The sequence below is a fragment of the Prionailurus viverrinus genome, chromosome E2 (genome assembly GCF_022837055.1).
Source record: "Prionailurus viverrinus isolate Anna chromosome E2, UM_Priviv_1.0, whole genome shotgun sequence".
Classification (NCBI taxonomy): domain Eukaryota; kingdom Metazoa; phylum Chordata; class Mammalia; order Carnivora; family Felidae; genus Prionailurus; species Prionailurus viverrinus.
The window spans coordinates 18065445-18090362 of record NC_062575.1 but is presented as its reverse complement, the minus strand read 5'-3'; the positions used below and the strand labels follow the sequence as shown (position 1 = coordinate 18090362).

Below are 24918 nucleotides of genomic sequence, written 5' to 3'. Positions count from 1 at the left end.
TCTGCCTTGTTCCTTCTGATGAAGGACATCAACTGAAAAACCTATAGACAATATCATATTTAATCATGGAAGACTTGAATGCTTTCCTCCTACATTTGGGAACAAGGCAAGGATGCTCATTTCACCGTTTTTATTTAATGTTGTACTAGAAGTCACAGCCAGTGAAATAAGGCAAGAAAAAAAATACACAGATTAGAAAGGAGGAAGTAAAATTGTCCCTATTAGCAGATAACATGATTGCTACATAAGTTATTCTAAGAAATACACAAAACAACCACTAGAACTCTAAGTGAATTTAGCAAGATCACAGGATACTAAGTCAATGTACAAAATCAATTATATTTCTCTGTTACAGCTGCAAACAATTGAAAACTGAAATAACTCCCATTTGTAAAACATTTAGGAATAAATTTAACAAAAGATGCAAAAGACCTTTATGCCAAAAACTACAAATTAAAATAAGATTCAAATAATGAAGCAGTATACCACGTTTGTGGATTGGGAGAGTCAAGGCTGTTAATATGTTTATCTCTATATGTTCGTCTATAAGCTGATTTATAGAATTAACAGGCTGATTTAAAAATAATTTTAGATTTACAAGAAAATTGCAAAAATAGTACAGAGTGTACTTGTATACCCCTCAGACAGCTTCCCATAATATTAACATCTTACATTTACTATCGTACATCTGTAAAAACTAAGAAATCAACACTGGTACATTAGTTACTTTACCTGGATTTCACTGTTTTTTTCTCTAATGTTCTTTTTTTTGTTCTACGATTCAATCCAGGATACTACATTGCATTTAGTTGTCATATATCCTTAGTCTACTTAGGTGTATGACAATTTCTAAGTGTTTCCTTGTTTTATTATGTTTTTAATAAGCTTGACAGTTTTGAGGAATACTGGTCAGGTATTTTGTTGAATGCCCCTCAATTTGGGCTTGCCTAATGTTTTTCCCATGCTTACACTGCGGTTATGGGTTTTTGGGAAGAATGTCATAGTGATAAAGTGGTCTCCTCATCACATACCATGCTATCAACATGATTTATCACTGGTGACATTAACTTTTTACTTGACTCAACAAACTGATTTTAAAATTTATATGGAAATACATAAGATTTAAAATAGCAGAAACAATTTTGAAAAATAAGAGCAAAACTGAAGGACTTACAAGTCTTACTACAAAACTATAGTAATCAAGACAGTGTGGAATTGGCATTAGGACAGACAAATCACTGGAACGGACTAGAAAGTTCAGTTAAAGACCTACACTTATATGGACAAGCCACTTTCAAGAAAGACAGGAAAACAATTCATTGGGGAATTATGTTTTCACCAAATGGTGTTGGAACAGTTGGGTATTCACTTGGGAAAAAAAGAGATCAAGAAAGCTGCCTAATATTACTAAGTTTGTGAGTGGCAGGGGCAGGGCTTCCAAGCTGGACTTTCTGGCTAACACATGGTAATTTTGAATATGAACTTATAATCAATACATTTAGGCCACAATATTTTTCTGAATCCAATTCAATCTCAGGTCATACTTGCAAAAAATGTCAGTGTCTTGGGGTGCCTGGGTGGCTTAGTTGATTGAGCATCTGACTCTTGGGTTTTGGCCCAGGTCATGATCCCAGGGTTGTGGGATCGAGCCCAACATTGGGTTCTGCACTGAGCATGGTGTCTGCTTAAGATTCTTGCTCTTTCCCTCTGCCCCCTCCCCTGCTCTCGCTGTCTCTCTAAAATAATTTTTAAAATTTAAAGTCAATGTTTTCAAAGTAAGAGACTGAAGAAATGTACCTGATTCAAGGACACTAAGGAGACATAAGTAAATACAATATATGATCCAGGATTTGTATGAATATTAATTCCCTGAATTTGAAAATCATACTAGGGTTACGTAAGAGTACATTCTTATTCTTAGGAGACATATAATTGTTTGAAGGTAAAGGGTCATATCATCTGCAACTTGTTCTGAAATGGTCTAACATTATTTATTTATTTATTTTTGGTCTAACATTATTAACAACAACATTATTAACATTATTTGATATGGAAGAAATCACATATGGAAAAATATTAACAATTAGTAGATCTAAGTTAAAAGTACGTGGGAGTTCATTTTATTATTCTTTCAATGCACCTGTTTGAAATTCTAAAATGGAAATTTAAATATTAATTTAAAAAACACTTTGTGGCAACTGGGTGGCTCTGTTGATTAAGTGTCCAACTCTTGATTTTAGCTCAGGTCATGAGCTAAATTGTGATCCTAATTCCTCTTGCCATGATAAATTTATGTAGATGTGAATATTTTTGTTTCTTTCGAAAGGCTTGTTTCTTATGTTATCTTCCTGTCACAGAGCCTATCACAGTACTTGTGGCACAGTAAATGTTCAGTAAATATCTCTGAAATGAATGTAAATATTAGAATGTAGTTTGTGGAATAGCCTGAGTCATATGGGATTTCTCTCATGATTCAGTCTCATTTGGGAGGTAACTATGGGAAGTTAAGATTTACAGATACAGGGGATTCCTGAAATAGTAATATGTTGAGGTACTGTAAGGAGATGGGACCACTGGAGCTTGGAATGGCAGGAGAATTTGTGGAAAAGAATCCCAGGAATTCAAAGTAAGTAGGCTTTGGAAGGAAGAAGGTGGGTGGATCTGGTCTGATCACAGAAATGGTTTTCTTACCAGCAGATTTAGGAGTCAGTGGCTGGCACACAAGTCTTATAAAAGGAATGGTGGAAAATATTAGTAAAAGAGGTTGGGATGGATTGTGGAGAGTCTGGGAGAGTGACATGATGAAACTGACATTACATGTCAGTTGTCATGGCAGTTAAAAAAGAATAGTTTAGGATAATGCACATCAACCAGGCTGGAACTCCAAAATGCTGGGACCTCTAGCTGGGAACAGTTGAGGTGAATTTTATTTTATAACACACGGGAACGAAAATAGCATAGCTATGTTCTGATCACCAAATAATTTGTTTAAAATTCAGATCCCCTGGGCGCCTGGGTGGCTCAGTCGTAAAGCTTCCGACTTCAGTTCTGGTGATCCCACGGTTCATGGGTTCGAGCCCCATGTCAGGGTTTGCCCTGACAGCGCTGAGCCTGCTTTGGATTCTGCGTCTTCCTCTGTCTCTCTGCCCCTCCTCCGCTTGTTCCTTCTCTTTTTCTCTCTCTCAAAAATAAACAAACGTTTAAAAAAAAAATCAGATCTCCTTTCCCAACTTTAAGATATAATTGATGTATAACAAAATCAGATTCTCAGTACTGTCAGAAACTTGGGATACGCCATACCCTACCTGTCCATGGCCTTAGGCCAATTATATGCCCCCCCCCCCTTTTTTCTAGCACTGTTATTTATGTTCTGATTACTGTGTCAAGCGCTGTAGAGATACACTCCCTCACTTAATCGGCCAAACTTCTCTGCAGGGATGAGGTTATCTTGCTCGTTTTATTGGTTAGGAAAATGAGACTTAGACGGGCAACAACAGATCACAGTCTGAAGACTGCAAACAAACATGTAAACCCGCCCTGAAATACAAGCCGCGCAAGAGGTGGGGGAAAACAAGCTTCGTGTGACTCAAGAGGTCCACGGCGAAAGGAAGGGAAGGGGAAGGAAACAGGAAAATGGAGACTTTGCCTCCTCTTCCCACACTGTGCAGGCGGCAACGCGGAGTGAAGGTGAAACCTCCCTTGCTTAACACCTGTCTATCCGTCTCCGTTAGGCGTCTTTGCAAAATCTCTGCATGTGATTGGTGAGATTGGAGGGATGGACGATTCTGATTGGTTAGTCGGACCTCGAACCAGGCCTACGCTCCAAGGATCGGGCGAGAGGTGGGTGGAACTTGAACCTGAATCCGTTGTTTCATTGGTGAAAAGAAAACGAACCAGGAACTATCCGGGAGCATGATTGGCTGTTGCCAGGAGCCCACCGACGGCCCTGGTTACGGAAGCCGGGGAGAGCTGAGCTCAGGGCCCGCCTCGAGGAAGTTAGCTTTGGAAACCGGGTTAGTGGTGGAGAAGAGGTGTCTCAGGCCCAATGGCGACTGTGGAAGCAAGCGGCAACGATGGGAAAGGGCAAGGGGTCGAGACCTCTGTCACCTATTATCGATTGGAGGAGGTGGCGAAGCACAACTCCATGAAGGAGATATGGCTGGTGATCCACGGGCGAGTCTACGATATCACCCGTTTCCTTAACGAGGTGGGGGCCCGGGAGGTGGGGCGCAGGCCCTGGGAACTGCACGGGAGAGGGGCGGTCTGGACTAGAGAAGCAGCAGGGTGGATATGTATAGAAGGGAAATGAAGCCTGGCGGAGGGCGATAAGTGGCCACGATTCCCCTAGACGAAAACCGAGGGGTCTTAGATCTGCATGCCAGCGCTAAATTCCGGTCTTCAGTAGTATCATGAATTGCATATCATACACTGAGCACTTAACTGTGCCCTAGGACAAACTCTTAAGCCATCATTATTCCCATTTTACAGAAAGGGAAACTGAGCCTCCAGACTGAGGGCTCTCAAGGTCACACGCTTAACAGCCTATAACCATTCTAACCTAGGTTTGAAGGGCTCCAAACCTGTGCTATTTCCGCTGTGTCTTCCTAACTAATAGCATTTTTGGTTTTTATAAGAAGCTGACATTTTTACCCCCTGATTATGCTGCTTTTATTTTTTTTTCTAATTTGAGTTAACCCTGAGGCCGGAAGGTCATGAGTTGACTCTTTTGGCCATTGACGTCCTCTTTGTTAAATCTTTAAACCTGTTGCAATAGATCTCATTATGCAAGTTCTTGAGACCATGGTGCAACTGAGTGATTTTTTTTTTTTTTTTTTTTTTTTTAGTTTAAGGGAATAGGATAGACTTTTAATGTATCTAACTTTATTGAGGTGTAATTGACATACAATATGTGCCATTTAAAATGTACAGTTTGATGAGTTTTGACAAATGCATTCACCCATGTGATCAAAATCCCAGTTAAGACAGAGCATTTCCATCATCCTAAAAAGTTCTCTCTTGCTCCTTGGCAGTCATTGCTCCCACCCCAATCCTTGACACTTTGAGGTATTTATATATATACATATTAACATATATATTTTTTTGATGTGTAACATGTTGAGTAATAGATTAATAATCTTGCGGTTAATTCCTTAGAAATTCTTGTGCAGTATAACCTTGTTGTAACTGAGAAAAACTTCATTTCTGTTAGTTGTTTTTGTGAAGCAAATATGCTAGTAAAATATATATTTTCTTAATTTGGAGCCTAGGGGAGAAATCACTAAATCCTGATTATTTATTTAATTAAAAAAAAATTTTTTTTAACAGAATCCAAAGCAGACTCCAGGCTCTGAGCTGACAGTATAGAGCCTGCTGTGGGGCTCGAACCCACAAACTGTGAGAGCATGACATGAGCCACAGTCAGTTGCTTAACTAACTGAGCCACCCAGATGCCCCTACATCCTGATTTATAAATCTATAAAAAGTTTTGAAATGTGAAGTTTCCCAAAAGGACGTTGTTTTTAATAAATCTTCTTAATGGCCAGTAAGTTAACATCTTAGAATTTAGTAACTTGTATTTGTATGGGGTATGGCCTTTTATGCTTTTAAAACAGTACTTTAAAAGTACTTTCCCATTACTTCATCCTTGGATGACTAGTTGAGAGTGACTTGGATGTAGTGATCCTTATGTTAACAGGGTGGGAAACAGGTTCACAGATTTTAGTCATACATTTGATTAGTGGCAGAATCTGGTTTAGATAGATCCCTTGATTTCTCTTGTCTACATAGCATTACTTCAAAATTCTGGCCTTAGGTCCTTAGGCATATGCCTCATTGTAAGTTTCAGTTGTGGGTGGTAGCGTGTTAAAGCATAATTCATAACGGTAGGTGATGTTTTTCATTTGTGGTTTCATTTCCCCCAAATTTCTCATTATGTATTATGTATGTAATCTCCACACCCAGCATGGAGCTCAAATGCACCACCCCAAGACCAAGAGTCGTGTGCTCCTCTGACTGAGCCAGCCAAGTGCTCCTCTCCCAAATTTCTTCTTGATTGACTTAGAATACATAATGAACTTGAAGAAGCATTCAGTGCTTGTAGTGGATGTTAGTTCAAGATTGAACGTTAGTTCAAGATTGAACATTAGTTCAACCTTGAGTAGTGGCTGCTGACTGGGTTCCCACGTGTTGATGGAGCCAGAAACATCACAGGTGAAGTTTGAGCCACAGATCTTTACCTGCAATTAACTCTTCTTACTTACCTGATCTGTCTTCTCTGTTCCTATTATCTTGCTCATTCCAAGCCTGTTCATTCATTTATTTTCTCATTCAAATATTTATCAGGTGTCTGTTATGTGCCAGATACTGTTGTAGGTGCTTAGGAGACAGCAGTGGATATGCCCTATTTATGCCCTCATGCAGATTAGTCGATGGGGAGTGGACAATAAGCAGAGTAAATACAATGTATGCTGTGTTAGGTAGTGGTAGGTTCTAAGAAGAAAAATAAAGCAGAGAAGAGGACTGTGGATGTATATGGAATGAAGGTGTGAGGGTGAGGGGTTGAAATTTTAGGTATGATGGCCAGAGTTGGTTTTATTAAGAGAATGACTAAAGGCCAGAAGGAAGTTTAAGGGAGCTAGCCATGTGGATATCTGCAGGAAGAGTGGGAGTGGCGGAGGGAGCAAGTTCAAAGGCCTTGAGGTGGGAGTATGTCTAGTGTTGGGAGGACAAGTGAGGGGAGGCTGTAGTGGCTGGAGAGTAGTAGATGAGGTCTGCATGATCAGGTGAGGGCAGATCAAGTACAGCTCTGTAGGCTTCATGAAAGGTTTTGACTTTTAGGAGAGGAACTCAAACTGGAGCAGAGGAGTGACATGATGTGACTTCATGGTTTAACAGTATCCCTCTGCAATGTTTAGAAGAGACTGAAGGAGGGCAAAAGCCACATTGAGGAGTCCAGTTAGGAAGGAGGCTATTGTAGTAATTTGGGCAAGGGGTGGTAGCTTGCACCAGGCTGGTGGCAATGGGGGATGGTGAGAAGTATCAGATTTGGGATGTATTTTGATGGTAGAGCCAATAGGATTTGATGATGCAATGGATTTGAGGAGTGAGAGAGGTCAAAGATGGCACCAAAGTTTTTGGCCTGCAGGTCTGGAAGAATAGGATTGCTATTAGGTGAGGTGGGAGGACCTGTATCAGCTCTCATCCTTCTTATAATTGAAATACTTCAGGGCTTCTCCTTAGAAAGAGGTCCCTAATCTGAATATCCTGTGTCTGTAGGTTGCTTTTTTTTTTTTTTTTAATGAATATGTTTATAATGTTATTCTGGAGTTTGAATGTGATGATTTAGAATTGGTAATGTAATTGAATTATCCTTCCCCTGACATTACTTTTGCATTTTTGAATTAGTGGTATGGGTTTGACTTACTGAAATCATTAATGAAAACCCAGAACCTTGCAGTAGTACACATCTTTGTCTTTGCGCTGTTTAGTAGTATAGAAAAGTCACAGAAAAATGGTTATACTGTCTTATGACTTGGGCTAGAAAATAACAAAGTACAACTCCCTTCGCAAGGGTCAGTATGATTTTGTGAGCCTTGGTTTCAGTCAGTATTCTAATTTTCGTACCGTGTATCGCAGGTAAGAAAAGTTTGGGCGCCATTGTCTTATGTATAAATAACCATTACTGAAAAGAATAACTTAAAATAACACATTGTGATATTTTGAGGTTTTGTATGTATTTTTTAGTGACCATGGTCATGAGTGGGAATACTGCCTTAGGACTTGCCTACAGATGGGATAGCATTTTACTCGTTCCACAGTGTAGGTGCTGACTGTCAGGTGCTGTGGTACTAGGTCCTGGTGGCATATAAAAGTAAACATGGTTCTGTCCTCTTGAAGCTCCTCTTCCACGGGAGACAAAACAAAAGGAGACAAACGTTCAATGATGGTGCTTTCTTTGAAGGAAACCAAATAGGAGTTGAGAAAGAAAATTGGGGGTGGTGGGGAGATGTACTTTAAAAAGAGCTTTCTGGAAAGCTTCTGTGAGGTAACTTTTGGGAGGTAACTGAGCTGAGGAGAAGGAACTAGTTGGGAAGACTAGAGAAAAGAGCATTCCCACAGTATTTGCAGAGGCAAGTGAGAGTTTGGTCCGTCAGTGGGACCGAAAGCAGCTGTGGCCATTGGGGTAGCCAATGAAGGGCGAGAACGGCCAGAGAGGTGGGTGGGAGCCGGGCCAGGCAGGGTAGGTAGAATTTGATCCTAAATGTATTGGAAAACCACTGAAGCCTTTTAAGATGGGGGTGACATTAAAGCACTTTCTTTTTCTTTTTCTTTTACTATAATTTATTGTCAAACTGGCTTATATACAACACCCAGTGCTCATCCCAACAAGAAAGCACTTTATTTTTCAAGTAGATGATTTTGGCCAAGAAGTCAAGAAAAGGTTGGAGGGAAAAGCAACACAGAATGGAAGAAAGTAAAACTTTCAATTCCAAGAATTTGTTCGAATTGTTCTACATCTTCTGTGCATATACCAATATATACAAATATGTACAAATAAGTACGGAAATAGAATTATAGTTTGAGACGCATGCTCCAACGGAGCTAGCTGCATGCCCCAATCGTAGTATTCCTTAACGAAATTATAGTATCTATTAATTGATCTGGGGTTTTTTGTGTGTGTGTGTGTGTCTTTTTACATTTATTTATTTTTGAGAGACAGAGTGAGTTGGGGAGGGGCAGAGAGAGGAGACACAGAATCTGAAGGAGGCTCCAGGCTCTGAGCTGTCAGCACAGAGCCCAACACAGAGCTCAAACCCACGAACCGTGAGATCATGACCTGAACTGAAGTCAGACGCTCAACCGAATGAGCCACCCGGGGCACCCCTGATCTGTGTATGCCTATTACATCAGGATTTGCCTCAGGCTGCTGAGTATGGAATTAGGTCTGTTTTATGCTACCTTCTTTCACATTTTAGATCTAATTTGGAATGAGATAAAGGGAAGTTTAGAGCAGGTACCTTTTTCTGGTGCCCAGGTAATTTTTTTTTTTAAATAGGGTATACAGGTACACTGTGAAAAAAGCCTTCTTTCCATCTGCCCAGTTCTACTGCCTCTTAAATTTAACTACCGTTGTTTGTGTATCCTTCCAGAGTTTTGTTTTGCATATACAAGCAAAAGTAAATGTGGTCACTCCCACTCTTTTTACCCCAAAGCTAACATAACATCCTCATTGATCTGTGCTTTGCCTTTCTCACTTAAGTGTAAATCTTCAGAATCTTTACATATCCCTTCCTGGAATACTTCCCTATTTATAGAATTTGTTGTATGGATTAGAATTTGTTTAAGCAGTCTCCTATTGATGAACATTTGGGTTATTAATATTTTTCTAGGTTTTTTTTCCCCCTCTCCTAAGGGAAGGAGATCGAATGTACATAGAATAAAATTACAGAATATAGGGGCTTCTGGGTGGCTCAGTCGTTTAAGCATCCAACTTTGGTTCAGGTCATGATCTCACGGCTTGTGAGTTCAAGCCCTGCGTCGGGCTCTGTGCTGACAGCTCAGAGCTTGGAGCCTGTTTTGGATTCTGTGTCCTTCTCTCCCTCTGCCCCTCCCTGCTCATCCTCTCTCCCTCTCTCCCTCTCTCCCTCTCTCCCTCTCTCTCAAGAATGAATAACCATTATAAAAAATGTACAGATTTTATATGTAGAGTTCAGTGAGTTTTGACAAATGTCTCACTTGTGAAATCACCATCACAGTATATAGAATGTATCTGTCACTCTGTTCTTGTACAACCATTGATTTGATTTCTAACATTCTAGAACAGTGGTATCACTTTTTTGTGTCTAGTGTTTTTGGCTTCACATATCTGTGTTTTTCTTCTGTATCAGCAGTTCCTATTTATTGCTTTTTATCTTAATTTTATGTGTTCATTTCATTGTATGATTGTACTGAAATTTATCTGTTCACCTGTGGATTGAAATTTGGGTTGTTTCTATTTTTTGGCTATTGTGAATAAAACTGCTGTGAGAGTTTATGTACCAGGCTTTGTGTGGACACGTATTTTCTTTCCTCTTGGTTAAATAAAAAGTGAGATTGCTGGGTCATACTTTTTTTTTTTTTTTTTAAACTTTTTAAGCAACGTCAGGCCTTTTCTCAAACTGTCTATATCACTTTATATTCCCACCAGCAATGTATGAATTTTCCAGTTTCTCCACACCCTCATTGACACATGGTATTTGTCATTTTACTTTAACCATTCTAATGGGTGTGTGCTAGTATAGAATTTGTGGTTTTAACTTACATTTCCTTGATGACTAATGATGTTGAGTGTCATCATGGTGTGATTGGCCATTTGTATGGGTTTTTGTAAGGTGTCTGTTCAATCTTGCCCATTTATAATTGGATTGTTTTCTTATTGACTTAAAAACATTCTTCATACATTCTGGATGCAAGTCCTTTCAGATACAGTTGACCTTTGAATAACGGATTTGAATTGCATGGGTCCATTTACACATGGTTGGTTTTTTTTTATATATATATAGTAATTTGTCTTATGATCTTTTTTTTTTTTTTTTTTGAAGTAGGCTGCATGCCCAGTGTGGGTCTTGAACTCATGACCCTGAGATCAAGAGTCACAAGCTCTACTACTGACTGAGCCAGCCAGGCACCCCATGATCTTCTTAATACACTTTCTTTTCTCTAGTTTACGTTATTGTAAGAACACAGTGTATAATACATATAACATACAGATTATGTGTTAATTGACTATCTTATTGGTAAAGCTTCTGGTGAACAGTAGGCTATTAGTAGTTAAGTATTTGGAGAGTCCAAAATTATATACAGATTTTCAGCTATGTGGGGGATGGGGTTTGACAGCACCCCAACCCCCACATCGTGTAAGGGTTAACCTTATACGTATCATGACTTTTTTCTCCCCATCTGTATTTTGCCATTTCATTTTTGTAACAGTGTTTTTTTGTTTTTTGTTTTTTTAAAGGAAATTTTGTTCTTTGTGTATATGAAATATAATTGTAATGTCTGGATGCTGGCTTTGGGGGCCAAGTGTCTGGTTCAGTTTTGTGCTTTACCTAATAGTTGTGTAACTGTGGGCAAATAGCTCTGCAAAGGCCCTTTCCCATCTGTAAGATAGAGATAACAGTACCTACTCCACAGAGTTAGGACAATTAATACACATATTGCATATGAAGACTTATGGTGCCTGGTATAAAGAGCTGAATGTTAAGGACCATTGGTTGGTTGATTGAGGTTCTTTTTATTAACAGTAAACTTATTTAAAAAAATAATAAAATGTATTTGTTCCTTGCAGCATCTTTTGGGTGCTAAGTGGCAGATGCTCTGAAGATGTAAAGGTGAATTAGATGTCTTGGATCTGGGGGCACCTGGTTGATTCGTTCGGTTGAACATCTGACTCTTGATTTTGGCTCAGGTCATGATCTCATAGTTCGTGGGTTTGAGCCCCATGACAACGGGCTTTGCAGTGATGGGCAGAGCCTGCTTGGGTTTTTCTCTCACTCTGTCTCTGTCTCTGTCTCTGTCTCTCTCTCTCGGTGTCTCTCTCTCAAAATAAATAAACTTAAAAAAAATGATGTCTTGGACTTGTAAGGGAGAATGAGATCTGTGCACAGGTAATTGTCACACAAGGTAGAGAGTAATCTTGCCTTAAAGACTGAGAATGCAGGCTTGGGGTGATAGCAGGGTACCGAGGGTATCCCTGAAAGCTTCAGAGCCTGACTAATACCAATTCTTACCAGAATTGGTTAAAAGAAAGTACAATTTGGTTGTCCTCTAACTTACGAAATGAACAAATCTATAGGAAGAATACTTTTCTTTCCTTGAGTAGTTTCAAGTGGTTAGTCCTAGGGAAAGCTAGAAATCAAATGAGGCAGAATTTAATCTCTAGCACTGTCCAGGTGAGATGCCCTGGATGAACAAATGGACTTTCATTTATTCGTTTGCCTGTGGGCATGGGTGTGGCATACATGCCCGAGAGGAAGAGAGGGGGAGAGGGGAAATGGGAGGGAAGGAGGACAGAGTGAGGGCTCTCTAGATCTCACTGTGTTCCAGGTATCCAATGTTCTAGAATACAGCCATGAAAAAGACAACTATGGTCCCTTTTCTTTTTTTTTTTTATTAAAAAATTTTTTAAAATTTTTATTTATTTTTGAGAGAGAGACAGATTGTGAGCAGGGGAGGAGCAGAGAGAGGGAGACACAGAGTCCGAAGCAGGCTCCAGGCCCTGAGCTGTCAGCATGGAGCCTGACACGGGGACGTGGGGCTCGAACTCACAAACCGTGAGATCATGACCTGAGCTGAAGTCAGATGCTGAACCAACTGAGCCACCCAGGCGCCCCACCATGGTTCTTTTTCTTATGGAGATTATAGTCTAACAGATGAACAAAGACATCAAATAAATAATTGCAATCGTAATAAACGAATATTATGAAGATACCTAAGGAATTTTGAGAATCTGTAGCAGTGAGATTTATTCTAGCGTGGATAAGTTATGTTTGGATCTGCAGACCTGAAATTTGGACCCTGGGTAGTGGTGATTGCCAGGGTTACACCCTTTCTGGCAACCATCAAGTTAGTCTCTCCTGGATGGCACCTCTGCCTTACTAGGTTCTTTCTAATCCAAATGCTGTGGACCGGCGCCATTTCCCCCTGTTCGCCATTCAGGTCTATCCTGTTTCTCTGCACTGTTAGACTGTTGTTCAGAAAGTGGTTATTGTCCTCTCCAAAATCTCAGCCTCCACATCTTATTTGGATCTTTTGGCTAGAGGTCCTTCTTCTCATCACCTGGCCTAATTTTGCAGCTTCTGAAATCTTAATGCTTCTGGTCAGGTGGTCCTTAGCATATCCCTATTGTTACATTTTTATGACATCATTAAGGGATTTCCACTCACAGAGAATTTGTGTAATTTCTTCCCATCATGATTTTTATTCCATTACTGTCATTATTCCCGTTCTCTTCTTTTCTACCATCTGTCCTCCATCCTTTGCATAGAATTAGTAATCCGGAAGTGCATTTTCTTTACTTTTTTATTTTTTTAAAGTTTATTGGGGCGCCTGGGTGGCTCAGTCGGTTGAGTGTCCAACTTCGGCTCAGGTCATGATCTCATGGTTCATGGTTTCAAGCCCCGCGTCAGGCTCTGTGCTGACAACTCAGATCCTGGAGCCTGGTTCAGATTCTGTGTCTCCCTCTCTCTCTGTCCCTCCCCCTCTTGCACTCTGTCTCTCTCTTTCAAAAAAATAAATAAACATTTAAAAAAATTTTTTTTTAAGTTTATTTACTTTGAGAGAGAGACAGAGACAGAGACAGAGACAGCATGAGTAGGGGAGGAGCAGAGAGAGAGGGAGAGAGTGAGAGAATCCCATCCAGGCTCTGCAGTGTCAGCACAGAGCCCAGCGCAGGACTTGAACCCATGAAAACGCGAGATAATGACCTGAGCTGAAACCAAAGGTCGGACACTTAACTGACTGAGCCACCCAGGTGCCCTAGAAGTGCATTTTCTGTTAGTAATTTGTTCTCTGTCTTTCGTGTATTACAACATAAATTTTCTGTCCTCTTTTCAGTAATACATAGGAAATGAACTTAAGGAAGATTCTTTGGACAAATGAACTGACTAAAATCCTTCACCAGAGGACTTCACAAAATTTCCTTTGTATCTTTGAAGTATTTCACTTGATTATTGCTGGATTGAGAGAGAAATGAATGGATCCCAGTCATTGTTTCATCCCTTTTGAAAGTTTGTGATTTTCATTGCTGTGTAGTATATTTAAAAAATTTTATTTGTAACCAGTGTAATTGCTTACATAATAAAAGCTGGGACAAGATCCATTAGTGTGAAAACTACAAAGGCTATCCAAGTCAAAATAATTTTTTGTAAATTCATATGAGATTCAAAAGTAAAGCAGGTCCTGGAAAAAACGGGAAATATGTACTGCCTTACATTAGCTACACTGAATAAAAATAGGGAGGAACTTATGATTGTCCAATAGATTTCAATAGTGTAGGCCACCAATCTAGATTATTCAAGTTAACCCTGGAACTCTTGGTTTCACTTGTTTTGTTTTGCTGTGATTCAGATGAAAGTAAATTTTTGGCTAATATTAATTATAGGTACGTAAACCTAGCCTTATTATTTTTTTATTGTGCCAAAATATATAGCATATAACATTTGCCATTTAACCATTTTCGTTGTACGATTCAGTGGCATTAATTTCATTCACAGTGTTGTGCAACTAATGCCTATATCGGTTTCTAAAACTTTTCATCACCCCAAGCAGAACCCTGTAACCATTAGGCAATAACTACCACCTCTTCACTCTTCCTCTGATAACTTTTAATCTGCTTTGTCTCTCTGGAATTGCTTAATTCTAGGTACTTTACATAAATAGAATCATACAATATTTGTCCTTTGGTGTCTGGATCCTTTCCACTTAACATAATGTTGGTTTTTAAAATTTTTCTTGTGGTAAAATCTACATAACATAAAACTGATTATTTTAACCATATTTAACTGTACACTTCAGTGACATTAAGTACATTCACACTGTTAGATGATTATCACCGCTACTTATTTTCAGACTTTTTCATCAGCCTGATCTCAAACTTTACCCATTAAACAATAACTCCATTGCCCCTGGTAATCACTGTTGTATTTTCTGTCTCTATGAATTTGACTATTCTAGGCAGCACATATAAATTGAATAATTCTATATCTGCCCTTTTGTATCTGGCTTCTTTCAGTTAGTATAATGTCTTAAAGGTTCATCCGTGTTGTAGCATATATCAGAATTTCCTTCCTTTTAAGGCCGAATAATACTCCCTTATATGTATATACCACATTTTGTTTGTCCATTCAACCATTCATCCATGGACACTTGGATTGTTTCCATCTTTTGGCTATTTGTGAACAATATTGCAGTGAACATTGACATACGAGTATCTGAGTCCTTGTTTTCAGTGCATATGGTTATATACCAGGAGTGGAATTGCTCAGTCATATGTCAATTCTGTGCTTTTTATGGAAACTCCAAACTGTTTTCCACAGCAGTGTTTTACATTTCCATCAGCAGTAGAACCAGAAAGTTCTAGTTTCTCCATATTGTCTTCAGCACTTACTATTTTTTTCTATTACAGCCATTCTAGCCAGGTGTAAAGTGGTATCTCATTGTGGTCTGATTTGCATTTCCCTAAAGACTAATGATGTTGAGCGTCTTTTCATGTACTTACTGGTCCTCTGTATCTTCTTTGAAGAAAAACCTAATCAGACTCTGCCCATTTTTAATTGAATTGTCTTTTTGCTTTTAAGTTGGATTTCTTTCTATATTCTGGACATCAATCCTTTGTTAGATATTTGATTTGCAAATATTTTCTCCCATTCCATAGCTTGTCATTTCACTATATTGATAATGTCTTTGATGTATGAAAGTTTTTAATTTTGAGAGAGTTAAGTCCCTCCTCATCAGTAATTTTTTTTTTAATTTTTTTTTTTAACGTTTATTTATTTTTGAGACAGAGAGAGGCAGAGCATGAATGGGGGAGGGACAGAGAGAGAGGGAGACACAAAATTGGAAGCAGGCTCCAGGCTCTGAGCCATCAGCCCAGAGCCCGACGCGGGGCTCAAACTCAAGGACCACGAGATCGTGACCTGAGCTGAAGTCGGACGCTTAACCGACTGAGCCACCCAGGTGCCCCATCAGTAATTACTTTAAATGTAAATGGATTAAGTTTTTAAATCAAAAGACAAGGATTGGCAGAATGGATAAAAATACAAGATCCAACAGTATGCTGTCTATAGGAGACTCACTTTATTATTTATTTACTTATTTATTTACTTACTTACTTACAGGAGACTCACTTTAGATCCAGACACGAATAGGTTGAAAGTGAAAGGATGGAAAAAGATACTCCGTGAAAATACTAACCAAAAGAGAGAGGTGGCTACATATTAATATCAGATGAAAGAGACCTTTTAAATCAAACAAAGATTGTTAATGTGCATAGAGTTTTTGTTTTACAAGATGTAAAGAATTCCGGAGATGGATATTGCTGGTGGTTGCAGCATTTTACTTTCCTGAGAATCCACAAGTATTCCTATATCTCCACATCCTTGTCAGCATTTGTTATTTTCTGGGTTTTCTGGGTTTCACCCAATGGTGGTGGTGGTTGTTTTGTTTGTGTGTTTTTATAATTAGCCTAGTGGGTGTGAGGTGGGATCTTATTGTGGTTTTAATTTGCATTTCCCCAGTGACTACTCATATTCACCATCTTTTCATATACTTGCTGGCCATCTGGAGATTATCTTCAGATAAATGTCTACTTAAGTCCATTGCTTGTTTTATAATCAGGTTATTTGATGTTTTTGTTGAATTTTAGGAGTTCTTTATATATTCTGGATATTAACCCTTGTGATTTACATATCTTTTCTCCCAGTCATTATGTTGGTTTTTCACTTTGGTGATCGTGTTCTTCAGTGCATAAAAGTTTTTAAATTTGATGTAGTCCCATTTGTCAATTTTTGCTTTTGTTGCCTATGCTTTTGATGTCATATCCAAGAAAGCATTATCAAATCAATGTCCTAAAGCTTTTCCTCTATATTTTCTTCTAGGAGTTTTATAGTTTTGGGTCTTTTGGTTAGGTCTCTAGTCCATCTGAATTAATTTTTGTCCATGATGTAAGATAAGAGTCCATTTTCATTCTTTTGTATGTGGATATCCAGTTTTCCCAGCATTATTTGTTGAAGAGAGTGCCCCTTCCCTATTGTGAGTGGTATTGCATCACTTATTGAAGATCATTTGACTATATATGCAAGGGTAGTTGTGTATATGATATTTTGGAGCTTATTTTCCCACTAGTTGTATATTCCTAAGTTTTAGCCATATGGTGTCACTCTAGTAAGTGAACATATTTGGATAACCACCATCTAGAACTGTATAGCATGCTAGAACCTCTCCTTGTGCCTCCTAATCACTGTTTTCTTCATCATCCCCAGAGGTACATGTTCTGTTGACTTTAAGATTATAGATTTGTTCTGTTTCTGAGCTTCCTACAAATGAGAGTGTCACAGTTTATATTGTTTTATGTTTGGTGTCTTTTATTCTCTGTCTATATTCTTTCATGTTGTGGATATTGCAGTGGTTTGTTCTTTTTCATTGCTGATTAGGATTCTACTGTAGAATTATACCTTAATTTATTCATACTGTGCTTATGGGCATTGGGTTTTCAAGTTCAGGGTCATAACAAATAATGCAGCTGTGATCATTTGTGTGTGTGTGTATGAGTTCATGTATGTATACACATTTCTTTTGGGTGTATAATTAGGGAATTCAACTTGAGTTTTTAATAGAAAATATTTTTGAAATAATTATAGATTCATATGTACTTATAAAAAATAATAGGGGCACCTGGGTGGCTCAGTCAGTTAAGCATCCAACTTCGGCTCAGGTCGTGATCTCATGGTCTATGGGTTCAAGCCCCACATCGGGCTCTGCGCTCTCAGCACAGAGCCTACTTCAAATCCTGTCTCTCTCTCTCTGCTCCTCCCCTACTTTTGCATGCTCTCTGTCTCTCTGTCTCTGTCTCTCTCTCAAAGTTAAATAAACATTAAAAAAGATAGATCCCTATACCTTTTACCCATTTTCTCCAATGGTAACATTTTGTAAAACTGTAGTACAGTATCACAACTAGCATATTGACATTAATTGGATCCACAGATTTTATTCTGACTTCCCCTGTTTTACTTCTATAAAACTGATTTGTCTTTTAATTTTTTTTTTAATATTTATTTATTTTTGAGAGAGAGAGGGACAGAGTCTGAGTTGGGGAGAGGGGTCGGCGGGTGGGCCGGGAGGGGGGGAGGGGGGACACAGAATGTGAAGCAGACTCCAGGCTCTGAGTTGTCAGCACAGAACCCAATGCAGGACTCGAACTCATGGACTGTGAGAACATGACCTGAGCCAAAGTCAGATGCTCAATGGACTGAACCACCCAGGAGCCCCTGATTTGTCTTTTTTTTTTTTCAACGTTTATTTATTTTTGGGACAGAGAGAGACAGAGCATGAATGGGCGAGGGGCAGAGAGAGAGGGAGACACAGAATTGGAAACAGGCTCCAGGCTCTGAGCCATCAGCCCAGAGCCCGACGCGGGGCTCGAACTCCCGGACCGCGAGATCGTGACCTGGCTGAAGTCGGCCGCTTAACCGACTGCGCCACCCAGGCGCCCCCTGATTTGTCTTTTAAAGAGAAAACAAAGTGGTTTAATTTATAGAGTCAAAAATAATTCACTTTTGATTACAGTACTCAACATGCAAATTACATTTACCTGTTGATACAGAAATGGCACCTTGCCACTTTCCTAGGACATTTAATCCAGGCAGTTATTCCTGGACATCCTTTCTCTTTGTATCTGCCAACATTTACCCTCTCTACCTTCTTATAATGATATGTAAACTCTTAGCCAGATAACTGGGTCTTAAGTTCAGTTGACTTACCAGACATTGATTTTTTTTTCAGTTGATTTGATCTATTCTGAACTCCACATGAAGAATATCCCATTATTTAACCTATAGAAGATCATTCCTAAAGGCACTTGAGAATCCATCAGTACCCCAGGGTCACCAATTTTCCCTGGACAGTATGAAGAGACATAGGAGGTTTGTTAAGTACGTCCCTGCCCTGAATATTCACTCTGAAAAAGAATTTGTTTGGATAAAGTTTTAATACATTTGCTCTTTATGTGATTCTGTAGGCTCACGATGAACAATATAGAGATACTTGTTTTGTTCATAAGTAGTTTCTAAATTTTTATTAATGAAAATGATTATGTTTGTGAAGGAAGTTATTAAAATACTAGTGCATAAATTAGATGTAAAAATTCAGGATATTTGGATCCCAAGGAAACAGGAGTTTACTGTGGTTTATATATCAGGCTGATTGTACGTGATAATTATTATAATTGGCAATGTTTCTTCCAAAGATTGAATTTTTGCTAAGTTTTTTGTATATTATTACTAGCTTGGATTTCTCCTTTCTCTGCCTTTCCTTTCTGTTATCACCCGAAGGAATTTTTTAAACATCTTAAAAATAATTCTTTCACTGTAAGTCACCCAGAATACAGTCATTTCCTCTAGTTTCAAACATAAAGGGGAACCTGGCTCAGACAAGAATGATCCTTGCTGCACGTCCACTAGCTCATTGTGTTCTCCTTTTTATTCTGAGAGGCCCCAGCTCAGTTTACAAGGTTAAGGGCTACAATGTGTGTTCACAACAGAGCTAATCCTGCTTCAATAAATATAGATGTACAATTCTTTTTTGAACATGCCTTCAAAGTGGAGATCTTTGGCCATGAGCTCCTCTTTGACATCATCTAGTGCCCACTGGTGATCCATTAGCTCCAAAACTTTCCACTTTGCTTTGAAAGCTCTGTTGCTGTCTGTGGGCATGGCCGTGGCTGCTCTAGTCATTTGTGCCTGCATTCTTCTTCTCTTTCTCCTTCTCCTTCTTTTTATTATTAGCGGTAACACGTAATCAGTTTATTATTGTTACTTATTTGTGCCTGTATTATTTTTGATTGGTCATTGGCATTATCTTGGCTCAGAAGGAGAGAGTAAATGCTCTAAAACCCAAATGCTTAGTAGAAGCACCATGATGTGGAATTCACCAGGATGCAGATAATGTGAATAGTTCAGTTCTTTACTGTAGCATAGGCTTAAAACAGGATCAGTGGACAGGGAGCCTGGGTGGTTCAGTTGGTTAAGCGTCCAACTTCACCTCAGGTCATGATCTCACAGTTCATGAGTTTGAGCCCTGCATCAGGCTTTGTGCTGACAGCTCAGAACCTGGACCCTGCTTTGGATTCTGTGTCTCTCCCTCTCCCTCCCCGTCCCCTGCTCACGCTTTATCTCTCTCTCTCAAAAAAAAACAAAAAAACAAAAAAACACAAGGTCAGTGGAAATAGGTCTTTGGTTGTAACAAAGCCTAAGCATGTCTGTCATGTTTATCCATTCACCACTAAGAATCATTGGGAGAACATTTGTTAAATTCCCTTTGACCATGTTTGTGAGCATAGTGGGATCATTCGTAGGAGAAGGTAGTACTATTTTCCCTTTAGTTTTTTTGAAAAATCCTTACTCTGGGTGGTTAGGAGTTGTATTTTCATGTCAGAAGGACTGTTTGGGAATATAATTTTCATTTCTGAGGATTATGCTTTGAATTAGGACTTCAGCTGTCAAATACTTGGTCCTGGGTGAGCTTCTTTTTTTTGTTTTATTAAGAAAATTTTTTAATTTTTTTTTTTTTTTTTTTTTTTTTTTTTTTTTTTAGAGAAAGACAGAGTACTAGTGAGAGATGGGCAGAGAGAGAGGGATACACAGAATCCGAAACAGGCTCCAGGCTCCTAGCTGTCAGCACAGAGCCTGATGTGGGGCTTGAACTCACAAACTGTGAGATCATGATCTGAGCTGAAGTTGGATGCTTAACCAACTGAGTCACCCAGGTGCCCCTCTCATTTTTAAAAGCAATTTTTTAAATGTTTTTATTTATTTTTGAGAGAGAATGAGACAGAGTACTAGTGAGGGATGGCCGGAGAGAGAGGGAGATGGACAATCTGAAGCAGGCCCCAGGCTCCTAGCTGTCAGCACAGAGCCCGATGGAGGGCTCGAACTCTTCTGGGTGAGCTTCTTGTCACTTTGGGGCTGGATGGACACATAGTGGTGGATCATGGCCACAGGGAGGGTGATGATGAACATGGGTAGGACCACCCAGAGCCATCCAGAGCCGTGGTGCCCGCCATCTTTTGGTTGGTTGGTTTGTTTGTTTGTTTTTAAGATACCATAAGCTACTATTTTTAAGTAATCTCCACACCCAACATGGAGCTTGAACTCAGAGATCAAGAGTCTCATACTCTACCAACTGAGCCAGCTGGGTGTCTCTCCTGCCATCTTTATTGAGAGCCAGTCTGGTTGGGGTTGCAGGCCAGACCCCGAACCTGCACGTTACCTTGGCTCAGGACTTGCCTGGGTTGTGCTGTGACCCCAGGCCTAGTGCACTGCCTCCAGCTGGCCTGCCATTTGATTTTAAATATTATCTGAAGTTTATAGAGTTCTAAAACAGTAACAAAGGTTCCTTGAAATCTTTTGCTTGTTCTAAACCGTGTGTATTAAGACCACATATTGGAGTGAGAGGCACTAAACCTAGGGTTGTTTTTTGTTTGTTTGTTTGTTTGTATGTTTGTTTTTACCTCTCCAACCTTCCTTGCCTCCATGAAAGAAAGGTTATAAGACAGTATATACTGGATGAATTTATCTTTATCACTGCCTACTGTATCAAATAAGTACTCAGTAAAAATTGTAGTGTAGTGATTAAAATGATCGAATATACAGGAGAGGGGCGCCTGAGTGGTTCAGTCAGTTAAGCATCTGACTTCAGCTCAGGTCGTGATCTCACGGTTCGTGAGTTCGAGTCCCGCGTCCAGCTCTGGGCCGACAGCTCAGAGCCTGGAGCCCACTTCAGATTCGGTGTCTTCCTCTGTCTGCCCCTCCGCTGCTTGCACTCTGTCTCTTGCATTGTCTCAAAAAATAAACGAACATTTAAAAAATTAAAATGAAAATAAAAAAAGAATATACAGGAGAAACAATGGATATGTATTATATATACATATTTAAGTGTGGCACTTTTTCATATTTATTTATAAGTGATGAGAGATTGGTGAAAGTGAAGACTTTGTCGCTCTAGAAAGAGCTGTGCAGAAAGCTGTGCAGGAATTCGTAAATTCAACCACTTCCTGAAATATCTCAAGCTGCTAAGAAATTTTGTCATCCTTTTGCTCCAAAAGGCAACATAATAGTTGGAATGTGTCATAGGGAAAGACCGTCTTAACATAGTTGAGGTATATAGGGCACATTGGGACACAATTCCAAAGCTAATGGCTTACTACAGCTGAGAGAGTTCAGTTGTAATGACAGGTGAGTGGTGTCTTTCTCAGTCTTGCTTTAAAACAGCTTGCTTATGCACTGGCATGGGGGACCCACTCACTGGATGGAGATCTTTTATGAGACAAAAATAGAAGTTATCCTTGTCCTCAGGGAGCTCATAGGCAAGTGACTTTGGGAGATTATACTTAGTTGAATTCATGTTTAAAATAAGGATGATAATACTCCTGCTTAAAAGGTTGTTACAAAAAGTAACTACTTAAAAACATTACTTGATATTTAAAAAATACAAATTTAGACATGTCATAAATGTAAATTCTAAATTTGCTCATTGTAAGTAAATGTTTATTGAACGTTTAAGGCAGGGACTGTGTTAAATGTAATTTTAAAATATTTTCTCGACAGATAGTACTTAATTTGGTAAAAGGATTTCCAAAAGGTGTACAGTGAAGTCTTCCTTTCACCTCATCTCCTGGCTCCCAGGTTCTTTTCATTGTTTTCAGAGAGTTTTTTTTTTTTAATTTCTTTTCTTTTTTTTAAAAAATCTTTATTTATTTTTGAGACAGAGAGAGACAGAGCACGGGGGAGGGCCAGAGAGAGAGGGAGACACAGAACCTGAAACAGGCTCCAGGCTCCGAGCTGTCAGCACAGAGCCTGATGCGGGGCTCAAACTCATGGGCCGCGAGATCATGACCCGAGCCGAAGTCGGACCCCTAACAGACTGAGCCACCCAGGCACCCCAAGATTTCTTTGTTTTGAAATAGTCTCTACACCTACCACAGGCTCCAGCTCACCACCCTAAGATCAAGAGTTGCACTTTCTAAGACTAAGCCAGTCCAGTGCCTCTGTTTTCAGAGATTTTATGTGTGTGTACACGTGTATGTATCTGTTTTTTAGAGTCACAGATGGTAGCGTCTTATACAAACTGTACCTTTCTCTGAGTACATAGTATTTCATATCCTGATCTGATTTGATACAATAATAATTAAGATACCTACTCATATTATCTCCATTTTATAAACAAGGAAACAAAGACATCTCAATTTCTTAGTAACTTGTCCAGGGTTGTATCGCTTGGAAGAACCTCCTTGGTACAGAGGCAGTTATTTTGGTACCACTTATTTAACTTATTATTTATTTATTTTGGAAATTTAAAACATTTTTAATTTTAATTTTTAAAAATTGTTTATTTGAGAGAGCGAGTGTGTGAGCAAGGGAGAGGAGACAGAGGGAGAATAAAGAATTCCGTACTTTGACCAGAGCGTCCATTCGAGTTTCTGCAGCCGTGTTGATAATGTTGGCAGAAAGAATCCAGCCAGGAGCACATGTTGTTCCTAGTTGTCCTATCTTGCCAGCCTCCTTCAATCCAGAACTGTTCTTTGGTCTTTCCTTAGCTTTTGTGACCTTGTTATTTTGGGTGAAGAGAGGCCACTCCTTTTGTAGACTCTCAGTTTGCTACTGTCCTAGGTTTCCTCACAATTCTACCAATTTTAGATACTTTTGGTATAAATATCACAGAAGTCATGTTTCGTTTTTCCCATTGCATCCTATCAGGTGGCATTCATTGTCAATTTGTCCCATTACTCCCATTAAGGGAAGAAAAGAGAAAAGAGCGGAAGAGGGGAAAGTAACTTCTATTAGCTTGCTTTTCAGAGGGCACTCTATTCAGCAAGTATCTTTTCCTTGTAGCATCCTGGGGGAGAAGAGGTCCTAATGGAACAAGCTGGTGCAGATGCAAGTGAAAGCTTTGAGGACGTAGGCCACTCCTCTGATGCCAGAGAAATGCTCAAGCAGTACTATATCGGTGATGTGCATCCGGTAAGAACTAACTGAACTGGGAGAGGAAGCTGCTGACTAGCCACAAAACACAAGGAGAGGGATGAATTAATAAAATGGAAAATGAACCCAGCTGTCAGGTTACATATTCCCCCAAATCATTTGGCCTACTGCGCTAAGATACAGCTTCTTGTATGTAAAACAACACATGTAGTATCTAAAAAGTTAACTGGTTTTGGATTTTTTGTTTTTTTGATTGATTTTTGTAATATCATTAATAACATCTCTTTCTAAAATAATGGTTTGATTGTTCTTGGCAATTTCTTGCAAACAGTGGTAACTATGAACATTCGAACAAGGCACCCTGGTAGGTTCATAGTTGGGAGTGTGGGGGCAAATACCCTTCCACAGACCTTGACGTCCCTCAGAGAATTCTCTACTACCAGAATGTAGTCTTCATGTTCTAAGGTTAGAGACAAGTATATAGTGAGATATGCCTTTGGATACGTCTTAAAATATTATTTGTTTTCCTTTTTTAACAGAATGACCTTAAACCTGAAAGTGGTAGCAAGGTAAGAAGAAATCATCTGTTTCTCTCATGTGTTTCAAGTGTTTATATTTCTATTTACTCAGGTAGAATGTTTTTTGTTTTTTGTTTTTTTTAATTATCTTAACAAGAGAAGTGTTCCTTTTTTTCCTAAGCAAAAATCCTATTTTTCAGGAGCTTGGACTCAGTGCCATCTCAGGAAAAAAAGAATAGCTGAGTCTTGAACAGTAGGAAACATTTTGTTCATGCTTGTACTTGCTTTAAAAAAAAAAAAAAAAAAAAAAGGAAATTCTAAAGCCATGCTCTGTACGGTTTTGAAGGAAATTAGTTTATGGGTTCAGTTGTAGAAAAGTATTTCTTATTCTTACATTAAGTACTGTGAGAATAATTCTGTGTTGGGAAAATAACTGGAAAGTTGATTTTCACTTGAAAGTCTTTGAAGGAGTTACAGACTGGAGTAATTACTAGAATGGGCCTTTCTGTCCCTATTACCCAGATTTAATCCTTGTGTCATGCAGTTTCAAATAGGCCTACATCCATTTCATTTACTCCGTGATACAGCAAAAACAAAAGATTAAATATTTGAAAACCTTAATGTGCGCTGCAGGACCTACCAGGAACAAAATCTGGAAGCCATTTTGC

The 24918-nt window shown here is 39.1% G+C and overlaps 2 protein-coding genes and 1 pseudogene across 2 annotated transcripts in view; 2 read left to right on the top strand and 1 right to left on the bottom strand.

Moving 5' to 3' along the window:
* The window catches only part of NIP7 (nucleolar pre-rRNA processing protein NIP7), a 73634-nt gene extending 69814 nt beyond the window's left edge, over window positions 1-3820 (top strand). Inside the window, exon 6 of the mRNA XM_047835938.1 lies at window positions 3732-3820. The gene's annotated coding sequence lies outside the window, so the exon portion shown is untranslated. The remainder of the gene's footprint in view (window positions 1-3731) is intronic.
* A 133-nt stretch (window positions 3821-3953) lies between these two features.
* LOC125153190 (cytochrome b5 type B) overlaps window positions 3954-24918 on the top strand; it is a 37357-nt gene continuing 16392 nt past the window's right edge. The window contains exons 1-3 of the mRNA XM_047836096.1: window positions 3954-4207; window positions 23643-23771; window positions 24272-24301. Coding sequence (XP_047692052.1) covers window positions 4046-4207; window positions 23643-23771; window positions 24272-24301 — 321 coding nt within the window. The 5' untranslated portion in view covers window positions 3954-4045. The remainder of the gene's footprint in view (window positions 4208-23642; window positions 23772-24271; window positions 24302-24918) is intronic.
* LOC125153138 (ER membrane protein complex subunit 3-like) lies at window positions 19308-23280 on the bottom strand (annotated as a pseudogene).